The 14,249-nt window shown below is 36.8% G+C and overlaps 1 protein-coding gene across 2 annotated transcripts in view; it reads right to left on the reverse strand.

The window, feature by feature from the left end:
- LOC115216450 (peroxisomal carnitine O-octanoyltransferase) overlaps positions 1-14,249 on the reverse strand; it is a 37,401-nt gene that overhangs the window by 2,411 nt on the left and 20,741 nt on the right. Inside the window, exons 8-14 of one of the 2 annotated variants that reach the window (XM_029785792.2) lie at positions 12,121-12,222; positions 10,530-10,613; positions 8,077-8,184; positions 3,840-3,970; positions 2,858-2,981; positions 1,198-1,276; positions 1,010-1,103 (exon numbers count right to left, since the gene is read on the reverse strand). In XM_029785792.2, coding sequence (XP_029641652.1) covers positions 1,010-1,103; positions 1,198-1,276; positions 2,858-2,981; positions 3,840-3,970; positions 8,077-8,184; positions 10,530-10,613; positions 12,121-12,222 — 722 coding nt within the window. Of the gene's footprint in view, positions 1-1,009; positions 1,104-1,197; positions 1,277-2,561; positions 2,585-2,793; positions 2,982-3,839; positions 3,971-8,076; positions 8,185-10,529; positions 10,614-12,120; positions 12,223-14,249 lie in introns of those variants that run through there. The other variant, XM_036506761.1, reaches the window with a different exon arrangement.

Here is a 14,249-nt window from a genome sequence, read left to right on the forward strand (position 1 = left end):
GTCATTGTTGCTTGCCAATGATGGCTAAGCTATTTTTATCTTTTTTAAGTTTTGAGAAACTGATTTTGGCTGCTACACAAACACCAATGAGCCAATTTATTTCAGTGATGGCCCACAACCCAAGGGGGTCAGTAACTTCAAGTATTTTATGCCCTATGCTGCTAACAGTAAGAAAGATTTCCTGATGTAAAGAATAAGCCAAGAGTGCTTGTGACCAGTTTCACAACATCTTTCAGTCATGTCTCAATGTCAACAAAGCTAGCCAAGGAAGGAGTTTCAAAATAGCTTTGATGGTATTTACATAAAACTTCTCATGGTATGAGTGCAAAACCAAAAACGAAAATTTATGAATGCATTCCACCTATTGTGAAGGCACATGGCTTAATGATTAGGATGTTGAACTCGTGATCATAAGATTGTGGTTTTGATTCCTGGACTGTGTTCTTGAGTAAAACAATTTCATGTTGCTCCAGTCTACCTAGCTGGTAAGAATGAGTAATCCTGTGATGGACCGGCACCCCCTGAGGGAGGAATATATATGCCAGAAAAACTACAAAACCAGCCCTATGCTCCTTACGGAGTGCTGTGGCCTAATCATTCCATCCATTACTATTGTCACTCGATAAAGAGTCGAGTTTACTGGCCATAGCTGTTGTACTGACCAACAGGCAATATCAGACATCATGCTTTGGAGACTGCTACACCCTAATAGAGGACTACATTGGTGTTACTAACAGAGACACACAACATGAAATTGAGGACCTCCCAAAACTAATAGTGGTGGGACAGATTCCTAGTGCAGCCACTTGAAGGAGATTATGTGTGTATATATATATATATATATATATATATATATATATATATATATATACACACACACACATTGACAAGTGTTTTGATGTAGCTACATTAGAAATCATACACAAGGTTCTGCCAGTTATTGAACAGATGACTGCAAACAACTGTTTAAAATGTAAAATTTTCATAGACAAATATATTATAAACTGACCTTTTTGTGAAAGCTGGGTCTGTATATATTGCTGGAATGTCTTCACCATTATCTCTTGCCAGAACATACAGTGCCAATAAATGCCTGTCACAACCTACGGTGGAATACAATGAAGAAGAGTCAACTGAATGCAGTCAGTGTTGGTGACATGTAGAAATGTAATGGATTTAGAAACCTCCAGAACTTACCTTCCAAATTCTGAGCTTCATTTCTCAGTGTGTTGTGTTTCTGTGCAGCTGCTAACATGAGGTTCAATTTTTCTGCTTTCTGTTAATAAATTGGAATCAAATTCAGAAATAGTGATGAAACATTTAATCAACTTCCTGAAGCAGCTCTACTTAACCTTCTAGTTTTGAATCCTGATTTATAGTTACAACGATTTATTAACATCATGCAGTTTGTCATCCGTCTTTGTCATCTACCAAAGGCTTGGTGACTATATTCTTCCCCTGTGATAGAGTGGAAGTAATTGTCTGAGAGTGAAAGGGAACTCGAACATAAATGCATATATACATACATATAAGAAAACAGATATATATATATATATATATACATATAAATATATGTGACTTCTAATCTGGAAAAAAGGCCATTTTCACTGTGGTTTGCCATAGAGAAAATTCTTGCTTTAGGCATAGGTGTCAAAACAACATCAGTCATCCCAGGGTCTCCTGGTTGATCAATAAATGCATTTGCAACTATTTGGTTATCCTCAGTATCAACTACTTCACAAGAGACACTTTGGAAGCTATAAGCTTTGTTTATAGAAGATCAGTGAAAGCTATTTGTTGATTTGAGTGATCACCTGCCAGGTTAGAATAAATTATATATTATGCATGCTAAGTAGTGTTGTGAACTAAAAAAATCTTTTAAATCAGTTCAGATATGATGGTGTTCTGAAACCTATTGCCTGAAATGAGAATTTTCTCCATGGCAGATCACAGTGAAAAATGACCTTTTTACGGGTCAAATATGTCACAAACATACTTGAACTGGTTTATAAGTTTATTACTTCACAATACTGCTTAGCATGCACAATATATAACAAAGCAGGAAAAAATACAGCAACACCCTATACACTTTTCTATGAACATGCATAAACAATTAGCAGTTATCCAAATTAAATAAAAATTCTCCATACAATTTTGCTACCACAACCTACAGCCTAACAACCATTCAACAGAATTCAGATTACCAGAGAAAATTTTAACTTAACAGTGACTATATAAAGCCAAAAGGAACTTAAATGAACAACATTCCAATGGTGGATTAGGTAACTAAAACTTCAAAAGTCACTGTCAATACTCTCCTTGTTAAAGAATTTATTTTTTATTTATATATATATATATATATATATATACATACATACGACAGCAAACCAGGCAAAATGCTTAGTGGTATTTCATCTATCTTTAAGTTGTGAGTTCAAATTCTGCTGAGGGTTTGATTAAAACAAGTACCAATTGAGCTCTGGGGTTAAAGTAATCAACTTACCCTCTCTCCTGAAACTCTTGGCCTTGTGCCAAAATTTGAAACCTCTCTCTCTCATATATATATATATATATATATATATTTCTTAATTGCTCACAGGGGGCTAAAAATAGAGGGGACAAACAAACAAGGACGGAAAAGGGGATTAAGTCAATTACATTGATCCCAGTGCATTACTGGTACTTACTTAATCAGCTATGAAAGGTGAAATCGAACTTGGCAGAATTTGAACTCAGAGCGTAACGTCAGACAAAATACTGCTAAGCATTTCATATATATATATATATCTATACATACATATATATATATATACATACATACAAATGTGCACACACATACATGTGAAATATTTCTTACCGAGACTTTAGCATCTAACATTGCTTGGCACCACTTGATAGCTTCCACAGAACAAGATCGGATTGTTTCTGTACGCCCATGCCAAAATACACGGATTGTTGCAGTTTCATATGTCGGAGCTGGCCTGAAATAAAAGCATTACGTGGCAATTATTACTAATTTGTGAAGTCTAAATTGTAATCATTAAGGTACTAGATCAATAGTTGTTATTCTAGAAGTTTAACACTTTAGCATTCAAACTGGCCATATTCGGACAAAATATTCTACTGTTTTATATTGAAACTGGCGAGGGTTCAGCCTCTCACACACATCCTACAATGCCATTCTAAAACTAAGCATCGGCATCTCTAAACTACAAGATAATGCATAATTAATTTTATACTATTTTTTAATTTTTTTTTTTATTTGTGTCAGTTATTAGACTGTGGCCATGCTGGAGCACTGCCTTTAGTTGAACAAATCGCCCCCAGGACTTATTCTTTGTAACGCTAGTACTTATTCCATCAGTCTCCTTTTGCCGAACTGCTAAGTTACGGGGACATAAACACACCAACATCGGTTGTCAAGCGATGGTTGGGGGACAAACACAGACACACAAACATACATACATATATATATATATGAAGCTTTGTAATTGAATTTGGTAGATGGAAGTTACTGCCGTTACTGCTGTGTGTGTATATGTGTATGTAGGTGCTTGTGCCTCTCCGAGATATATATATGTATGTATATATATATATATATATATGACAGACTTCAGACTTCTTTCAGTTTCCGTCTACCAAATCCACTCACAAGACTTTGGTCGGCCTGAGGCTATAGTAGAAGACACTTGCCCAAAGTGCCACTCAGTGTGACTGAACCCGGAACCATGTGGTTGGTAAGCAAGCTACTTACCACACAACCCCTCCTGCTCCTGTATAAACAAACATTACATTTGGCAGCATAATCTGAACACTAAAGGGTTAATAGTTATACTCACTTGCCATACAAACGGTAGTAGGTGTACTGCAATGCAAGTTGGACATGTGTATCTGGATGAAGATTAAAACTTCGCAGGAAAGTACGGCCATATTTATCATACCACAAAATGTTACATTTTATTGTCTTGGCCTGAAAATGACATAAAACTGTTACAGAGAAAATGTAGCAAGTAGAGCAGGCTGGTTGACTGAGACACTAATAAATTAATGGTTGAGCCATTCTATTGTCTCTTTAGTCTGGCTTCAGTCAACAAACTACAGAGAGATGACCAACTTCCAGCCAGAATTATCCTTTTATATGAAACCTTCATTGCTGTTTCCTAATCACAATAGATTATGGATCTCAACACCACCCTATGAGATAACGTCTAAAAAAATTTTAAACCTGATAGACAAGTTCTATAAAAAGAGACTTCAATATATATATATATATATAATATATATATATATATATATATATATATATATATATATATCATCATCATCATCATCCTCGTTTAACGTCTGCCTTCCATTCTAGCATGGGTGGGACAGTTTCACAAGAGCCAGTCAGGCAGAAGCCTGCGCCAGACTTCTGTGACTGTTTTGGCAGGATTTTTATAGCTGGATGCCCTTCCTAACACCAACCACTCAGCAGAGTGGACTTAGAGCTTTTTACATGGCACAACCACAGGCGAGGTCAGTTTTAGCAAGGTTTTTACAGCTGGATGCCCTTTTGAACACCAACCAATTTATAGTGTGGCCTAGGTGCTTTTAAGTGGCACCTGCACTGACAGGGTCACCAAGTACTTGCAAGCCAAAAAACAAAAAAAAATTTTAAGAGGGGAGGAGGCATTGGAGTAGATGATCTTGTTTTGGATGATGAAAGGCTAAAGTGAGACAGAGACACAGAAACAGGTGTCTTGCTGTAGAGGAAGAACAAGGTTACCTGGAGAGAGATCAGGAATGAAGGCAAAAACAGGTGCACTACTGCAAAGGAAAGACATGGTTACCCAACCTGAGGGAAATGCAGGAGAAGGTGCGAGAGAGTGGGAGACAGCGGAATAGAGATGGTGGTAAAATGCTGGGCATACTCACAAGGGACGGGGATCAGAATATAAATGGGACGATTGAGTAAAGGAAGAGAGGGATATTGATGGTGGTAAGTGCCAGGGCATACCCTTGAGGTTCGAAAGCCATAATATAAGTGGCAGGATATTGCAAAGGTAGTGTGAATAAAGAGTGCAGAGGGGGGAGGGTGGTGAAGACCTGGGTAGACATAGAGCCGGGTGGGGGCTATATATATATATATATATATATATATATTATATATATATATATATATATATATATATATATATATATATATATGCCTCTTGATGGTTGATCCTTGTGATGGAGGGCCTTGCATGGACCAATAACTCTGAGAGCGATGCTGACAGGAATTCTAAACTCCTGGTAGGGCCACCCTTGGTAGTAAAGTTGAAGATGGGGAACCAGGCTAAGAATGACCAACTCCCAAAGACTCCAATGGTGGAACAGGTAGATGATAATTACAACAGATCTCAATGGTTGAAACAGCAGATGAAGAGGGCTATGTATGATGGACATGCTACAGAAGGCACCACTCAAAACTGTAACTGAATCAGCAGCAGTCCGTTGCAACTTCATAACTGGATCTTGTATGTGTCATTCCATATCTGCTGCAGAGGAACGTCATGAAATTAAGTGTGTATGTCGCATCCTGACAAATTGAAGTTCACTTTAAACAAATCCACACCATTGGCACTTTCTTCTACTCTGTCTTTTACAAGTTATCTCTACAGATTTCCTATAGAAATTCCAGCCAGTGCTGAAAGTCACATTTCATATAAAATACATGTATGTAAACAATGTGATCTAAAACAGAAAAATAGGTAATGAAGGCAATGAATGTATATGCATATTCCATGAGCTCTTGCTCCTTCTTCAGTACCTCATTCAACTCATTGACCATCCGTGCTTGAGAAGACCTGGCAAGCGAAGTGAGACGATAACCATGGCCTATGCAAGTGTAGCATCACTGGCCCATTTAAGAGTACAATAAACTGTGCTTGAGAAGACCTCTTGAGTCAGGTGAAAACATTGTCGTGGCTGATGCTAGTACTGCCTAACTGGCATTCATGCCAGTAGCACATAAAAAGCTACCATTCAAGCATGGTCGTTTCCAGTACTGCTTCACTGGCATTCATGCCAGTGGCACATAAAAAGCACCATTCAAGTGAGGTCGTTGCCACTATTGTCTGACTGGCTCCTGTGCTGGTGACACATAAAAAAAGCACCATTCAAGTGTGGTCGTTGCCACTATCGCCTGACTGGCTCCTGTGCTGGTGACACATAAAAAGCACCATTCAAGTGTGGTTGTTGCCAGTGCCGGCTGACTGGCTCCCATGCTGGTGGCATGTAAAAAGCACCATTCAAACGTGGTCGATGCCAGTACTGCCTGACTGGCCCTCGTGCCAGTGGCATGTAAAAAGCATCCACTACACTCTCATAGTGGTTGACATTAGGAAGAGCATCCGGCTGTAGAAACCATGCCAGATCAGATTGGAGCCTGGTACAGCCTTCTGGCTTGCCAGTCCTCAGTCAAACTGTCCAACCCATGTCAGCATGAAAGCGGACGTTAAATGATGATGATAAGGAAATATAGTGTTCCTACCAGCAATTAATTAATATACTTGGTGGTATATTATGGTTGCAAGATGAAACACAGTGTCCTTACCAGCAACTAACATGTATGTACCAGTTGTTAGGAATGTGTCTAATATCTAAAATTAGTACATCCTATTGTGTTACTGTTAAATTTAGTTAGCTACTAGCCTACCTGTGACCTGTTTAAACACCAATTGTTCAAGGTACCCAAAATAACTGCATATCTTGAGAAACTGTGATCTGATTTATGCAAAACTTGTTTTATTTCCTTTGTATTCACATTTCAATGGTACCTTACTTTCAAAGCATTTTTGCAATTATGCACTGATTTGGCTATTTATAAAGGTACCCATAAAAACTGGATATCTCAAGAATCCATGGTCCTATTTAAGTGAAACTTGTCTTATTCTGTTTGTATTCCCATTATGCACTAGTTTGGCTATATTAAATTACAGACAGGAACACACAAGCAATCACAGACTTTTAGTAGTATATAGATATAAGTAATGTTTGTGGATAGTTACTGGGTTGGATGTGGTACTGAAGAAGGCACAAGAACTCTTGAAATATGCATATACATCCATTACCTATTTTTCTAGCTTTGAATGCATATTTACATAGATGAAAGTTTATATGAAATGTCAAAATGTTCAGTGCAGGCTCCAATATCTGTAGAAAATCTGTAGAGGTAACTTTAAAAAAAAGTGACTAAATTGCACAGCTAACACAGGTGGGACAGAGTATTGACTTATAAGCCTTCAATATACTTGACAGTATATGATGGTTGCATAATGAAATATAGTGCCCCTACTAGTAATGTATGTGTGTGTGTGTGTATATATATATTTATTTCAATACGGAGCAAATAATTCATGAGAAAAATAATTCATGGGAAAATAATTTGCGAAGATATCATCGACTATTATTATCTAGTCTAACAATTTAAAAATGATAATAACAGAATCAATAATGTAGGCAATTGCAGCCCCACCTCCCAAAGCTTTAAATAGCTGAAGGATTAAAATTAATCGAAGGACATACTAAGTATGTCTATCTGCTGGAAATAACAATCAAAACTCTTATTTAAATCACCAAAATATATGTATATATATATATACACACAGGCATACGCACTTTGCGTTTTATCCTTTTGAGATTGATGAAATAAGTACCAGCCAAGTGCTGGGGTTGATGTAAGCAACTTCCTCCTTCCCACGAAGTTGCAGGTCCTGTACCAAAATTTGAAACCATCATTATTATTATTAAGGTGATGAGCTGGCAGAATCGTTAGCATGGTCGATGAAATGCTTAGCGGTATTTTGCCTGTTGCTATGTTTTGAGTTCAAATTTTGCTGTGGTTGATTTTACCTGTCATCCTTTTGGGATCGATAAATTAAGTACCAGTGAAACACTGAGGCCAATGTAATTGACTCATCCCCTCCTCAAAACTGTTGCCCTTGTGACAAAATTTAAAACCATTATTATTATTATTATTATTTAGAGTAAACAACCTGAGCTGTGAATGCAGTAATTCTTCCTTAAAATAAAATGAAAATGTAAACTTACAGTGTTCAAATACATTTTTTTTGCATCTTCAATTCCTTGATAAATGCTTTCATTCAAGTGAAGTACAATTTCTTTTGGTGGTTCCAAGTCTCGAACAGTCATGTTTCCCTGCAGTGATCAAGTTATATATTTTACAGAAACAGCTGTTGGCAAATTATTGAGAGCAAAATGGAGTTAAACAAGAGATACTATGGAAGCTGGTCATTCCATCATAAATCAAACCTTGATGACAATAGTTTATTCAGTGTTAATGGAATGTAATGAGCAGAGAAAAGTTAATCAAAATTTCTTCTGTAACAAGGAAAACGAATCATTGGTTTCATGACTAATTTCTTTTTTTGATAAAGGTAACAACAACAACTCTAGAATTTAGATTTGAATTAACCCATAAAGCGCTGGGATTTGCATTTACATAGCATTGACTGCTGAGCACATTGTATGAAAATAAACCTACCATGCACACATAAAAAACAAAAAATAGTTAAAATATCTTCTAAGTATATAATGGTGGCAAGTTTTACATCATCCGAAAAGTCATTAGTTGAACTATTAGTCATTTTGCATTCTGGGGGGTATTGGAGTGTTTGAGTGACATTAGACCCCAACAAATGCTCATAAATTAAATGCATCTATCTGGGTTACAATCATGGCCTGTCATGCTTTATGTGTTAAATATATTTATGTGTGTGTGTGTGTGTGTGTGTGTGTATATATATATATACACACACACATACACCCATGCACACATATATATATATAAGTGTACACACACACACATTTATATACACATGTATATGTGTGTGTATGTATGCACATAAATATATGCGTGTGTGTGTGTGTGTGTGTGTATTTCAAAGTATACAGTATTATATATCCATTACAAATGATCTTGCCAATTAGTTTCACACTGGATATTAATTTTGGATAAGAGCACATGAGGCAGAAATAACATCAAAAGGACCACATGAGCAGCCAAATATGTGAATGTATGTGGGAGTGGCAGAAAGTCTCTTCAGGATCAGATTCGATACCCATAAGTCCCTCTTCAATATGCTAAAGAGATAAAATGTCACTGCCCTGGCCAGGCACAAACGGTCATTAAAGGAAAGTGCAATGGAATACAGGATAAAGTGAAAAATCTTTGAGAAGTGCAAGGCTTATTTTATTATTATTTTAATAGCAACACGAAATGCAGATTATGCTGAGCTGAGAAAGAAACCATATCAAAAAACTTTCAGGACCTTGACATCTATCTAAACTGCAGAAGTGAGATTTTTAGCCCTTGCCCACATGAAAGAAAGTATATTTCAACATAGCTACAGGCCCAATTATGACTATAGTTACTAATTCTGGACCTTCAGCTCTTTCACTACCATATCCTGAGAACCCAACAAAGAGTTTAACTAAAACACACAGATGTATATGCACCCTCATCCCACCAAAACATCTAATCATGTAAACCCCCACACACATTTCAGAAAACTTTTGCAGCCTAACAGCATCTCAGAGAATTTTCAGTTCAAGAGATATAACTCTTAATATAACCCTTGCTCATTTCAACGTCTTTGTTCACAGCACCAACAAACTGGATTTGATTTTTCACTTCCAATAACGTAGAGCAATTGCTATACATCTTTTCCATACTTGTTGGTTCTGATGAATATGTAGTATTATTTAACCATGCTGTCAACTAACATCCAGTTTAATATTCAGTGTGAAACTGATCTGTAAGATCAGCCATAATGGATATATAATACTTATATGTAATCACTATCGCCAAATATAAGTGTATATATTTTATAACTTACGGATTCTTACATAACTTTATATATATATATAACGTACATATGTATGTGTGTGTGTGAGTGTTTGTGCATGTTTGTATGGTTCCTTGTCTAAACATGTGGTATTTGCAAATGAAAATTAGTGTCTTACAAGTGAAGTTCTTAGTTCCCAGTCTTCTGTGAAAAACATATGGGAAAATATGACCTTGCTTAGAAGCAGGTGATGGTTGTTGATACATAGAATAATGCAGTCCAAGATACTCATAAAAAGACGGAATAGTCAAAATCATACTACTTTTGATCACATATCTACTGTCTTGATTTTGAGTTGAACAACAATTCCCTACTCTATGAGCAGCTAATACATTGACAGTCCATTACTGGGGACATTATTATTCCTTTTTACAATATTCCATTTACTGTGCTTTTATAAATAAAAAATATAAGATATAATGAAAATTTAATCACGGAATCAGCTTTGAAGCTTGGTGCATCAGTAGTAGTGGTAGTAGATTTTGTGGTTTCATAATAGTTAAGAGCCCTACTGTGCCTCAATAGCCAAAATTTAACTTGGTTTCAATAACAACTTCTTCAATAGCTATGGGCCTGTCTTGATCTCTGTCATACCATAAAATGTAAATTTGAATGTCAGAAATGAGTAAAACTTACTGTCCATTTTCCTTTTGACTCTTTGACACGGCAGTCAACATAATACGTCATGTGGACGGTGGTCATCCCATCAGAGGGTGCGTGCTAACAGAATAAAATGAAGAATAAATTATTTATAAAGTGAAATGCTACATCATATATGAGAAGTTGAAGGGCAAATAGTTATTTTCTACAGGCAATAAATGAGAAGGAAACAAGAATTAGATGTTTAATATAGAATTTGAAAACTTGAAGTATTTGAATAGGAAAGGAGCTTCTAAAGATAAAGGGGAGCACTATGAAATGGTGTATGTTATAATGTTGGAGGTGAGTATCAAAATAAGGTTAACAATAATGAGAAAAAGGATTAGGTGGCAAGCTACCAAAATTGTTAGTATGCTGGGCAAAATGCTTTCTGGTATTTTGTCTGTCTTTATGTTCTGAGTTCAAATTCTACCAAGGTAAAGTTTGCCTGTGCTTTAACTCAGGTGTTCTGAGGATCTGCATGTATACAACTATTGTTGAATCATATTAATGCAATACTGCATATAATATACATAACATTTAAAACAATTAACCACCGAAAATGATGCATTGAAACAATTATAGTGATTTGTAATAAAACCTGTTCAATCCATCTTCTCATATTAAAATTTGTTTATATAAAGATATATATATATATATAACAGTTATTGAGGTGTAGATAAAGATTGAGGTGGGATTGTGGAGTTGATGTGGCCACAGGAGAAATAGTGGAATAAATGTAGTCCTAGGAGAGATTGTGGCATAGATATAGACATGCCAGAGATTGTAAAGAAGTGGTTATGTCTGGTCTGAGAACTATTGTACAATCACATGGCCAAAGTTGATATAGTTGTTTGTCCAACAGAAATTAATGTTGTGACAATTTCTGTTGGAGTAGTTATGTCATAAATAAATTTATGAACATCACACCATGGTGAAAGTAAAGTTTAATTTTTATTTATGTAGCCAGTGACCCCTGACTGGTGGCACATAAAATACACCATCTAAATGCGGTCAAGGCCAGTGCCCCCCGACTGGCTCCTGTGCCAGTGGCACGTAAAAGGCATCATCTGAACGTGGCCAATGCCAGTGCCTCCTGACTGGCTCCCGTGCTGGTGGCATGTAAAAAGCACCATCCAAATGTGGCCAATGCCTCCTGACTACCTCCCGTGCTGGTGGCATGTAAAAAGCACCATCTGAACGTGGCCGGTGCCAGTGCCCCATGACTGGCTCCCATGCTGATAGCACATAAAAACACCATCTGAACGTGGCCAATGCCAGTGCCTCCTGGCAGGCTCCTGTGCTGGTGGCACGTAAAAAACACTATCCAAATGTGATCGATGCCAGGATAGCTTGACGGGTTCTTGTGCTGGTGATATGTAAAAAGCACCCACTACACTCTCAGAGTGGTTGGTGTTAGGAAGGGCATCCAGCTATAGAAACATTACCAGATCAGATTGGAGTCTGGTGCAGCCGCTGGCTTTCCAGATTTCAGTCAAACCGTCCAACCCATGCCAGCATGGAAAATGGACATTAAACAACGATGATGATGATGATGAAAATCAAAATGGAAAACAAAACTACTTACATCAAGGTTAGAACCAAAAAGACCATTTTTGAAACTGATAAGGTTAAGAGATTTATCAAACCATCTGTTAGTTGGATCACCGGCAATGGCTTTTGTAAACAACTGGGAAAAAGGAAGAAAGAAATAATGTTAAATAATATGGACAAGAAAATATTAATATCTGGGCTACCACTACCATCATCATCATCTTCATCACATTTATAGAGCAACATTGCTTATATAACTTCTTGCCAAGCACACAGAGTTTTTACATAATTCATTTTTCTTTTTCCTCCCTCCACACACATTCTACATCCAATACCTCAGTCCCACCACATGCACATATCTCTTGCTCTCTCTCTCTCTCTCTCTCACACAAATACACACACACACCACAATACATATACCATGCTATAACTGTGTATCATAATTCTCTAATGTTATCTAAGAGACACTAAATCTGTTCTGAAGATGAAAACAGGTAACATATCTTATCGACACCTACCAGTTATTATTTATGGATATCAATATTTATTTTCAATTTTTATATTATACTCTTGATGCATATATCTATCATATAAAATCCATTCTGTCTGTCTATGTGTGTGTGTGTGTGTGGCTTTTAGGATCTCAGGCATCCTCCATCCGATTGCGCTCAAATTTGATATGTAGATACTGACGGTATCAGGGCGTGTATAAGTCTTGAAAAAATTACAAAAATCGATTCCAGGTGAGAATGCGATTGATAAAGCCGTGGGAAATCGTTTTTCTTTGGAATAGAGAAAAAGTCTATCTTTATTTCTTCTTTTGCTGGTGTCTCAAATTTAGGTTAAATCAGTGTTTCTCAAAGGGGAGGCCTATGGAACGGTCAGATAAGTTGTTTTCAGAAAATTTGGCTTAAATGTTTTACAACTCAGCACCGTCCATTGGACAGGGTGTGTTTTGCTCATATATATATATATATATATATATATTATACAACATGTATTTATTTATATACATGAGTATATATAAATACATGTGCATGTATTTTAAGAAATATAAGCTATGGAGAATATATAAAGAAAGGGGAACATAAGTTCATTTCTGTTTATTTGTTACTTACTTACATGCACGTGACCATGCATGCACACACTGACTAATAAGGAAAAACTGTAGATGATGGAATGATAACTGAACCTTTATTGATCATCTATTTGCTATACATTGCATTCTTTCATTCATGGCTATTTCTCATCTCTCGATCACTCCCTCCTCAATTCTCACTCTCCTAAGCTTCTGATGTAACTGGTGTAGACAGTGGATCTCCTCTGCTCATTATGCATTGCTTCCACTCAGTGTAACTAAACATGCTACTGTACCTATTCTGACTCTTTTCTTCCTACCACTCCTTTATATTGCTCACCAATACAGGACCCATCTGCTTTCCATTTGCCATGTGAACACCTCCATTATTCAATCCCTTCAGCTCATCTCATCACTAAAGTATAAATGGCTACATTGGACAACTTCTGCCACTTGCTTAATCCTCCACTCTTTACTGCTTGTCATCATCCTCTGTCACTGCCTGCTATCTTATTCCTATTCTTTTTTTCCTAGATATACTGGTTCTCTGTCATTGTCTATTCCTTGGGTCCCATAACTTCTGTCACCTCTCTGACATCTCAGTCATGTCTCATATACACACACCTACCTTAAAATACTGAGCGCTACCATCACTCCTTTCCCAATCACACATCCCTCTCATCAATATCATTTTTGCCTCTGTCACTAATGTTTCTCACTCTGTAAAGAGGCTGGCAAACAAGGACAGATGTGGTTTTATGAGGTCCCTTTAGTGATGTTGTGACCATGGCTACCCCTCAAGTGCTGGTGTCATGAAAAAAGCACAGCCAGTACACTCTGTAAGATTGTGAGAATGTTTCGTTTTGTGAAGGTCATGACATCTCTCTAGTGTTGGTGCTGTGAAAGAAAGCAGTCAATATATTCTGTAAAGTCAATGTTAGAAAGAGCATCTGAAAGAGAAACCAAACTAAAAATGAAATGCAGCCATGAGATGAAGTCGCATCTAAAAATGAGGTGAAGTCAGCTGAACAGTCTAGATAAATAGACCCAATCACTACATGCAGGTATGGAAAGCAGATGCAAAA

This window comes from Octopus sinensis, linkage group LG10, assembly GCF_006345805.1.
Source record: "Octopus sinensis linkage group LG10, ASM634580v1, whole genome shotgun sequence".
NCBI classification, from domain to species: domain Eukaryota; kingdom Metazoa; phylum Mollusca; class Cephalopoda; order Octopoda; family Octopodidae; genus Octopus; species Octopus sinensis.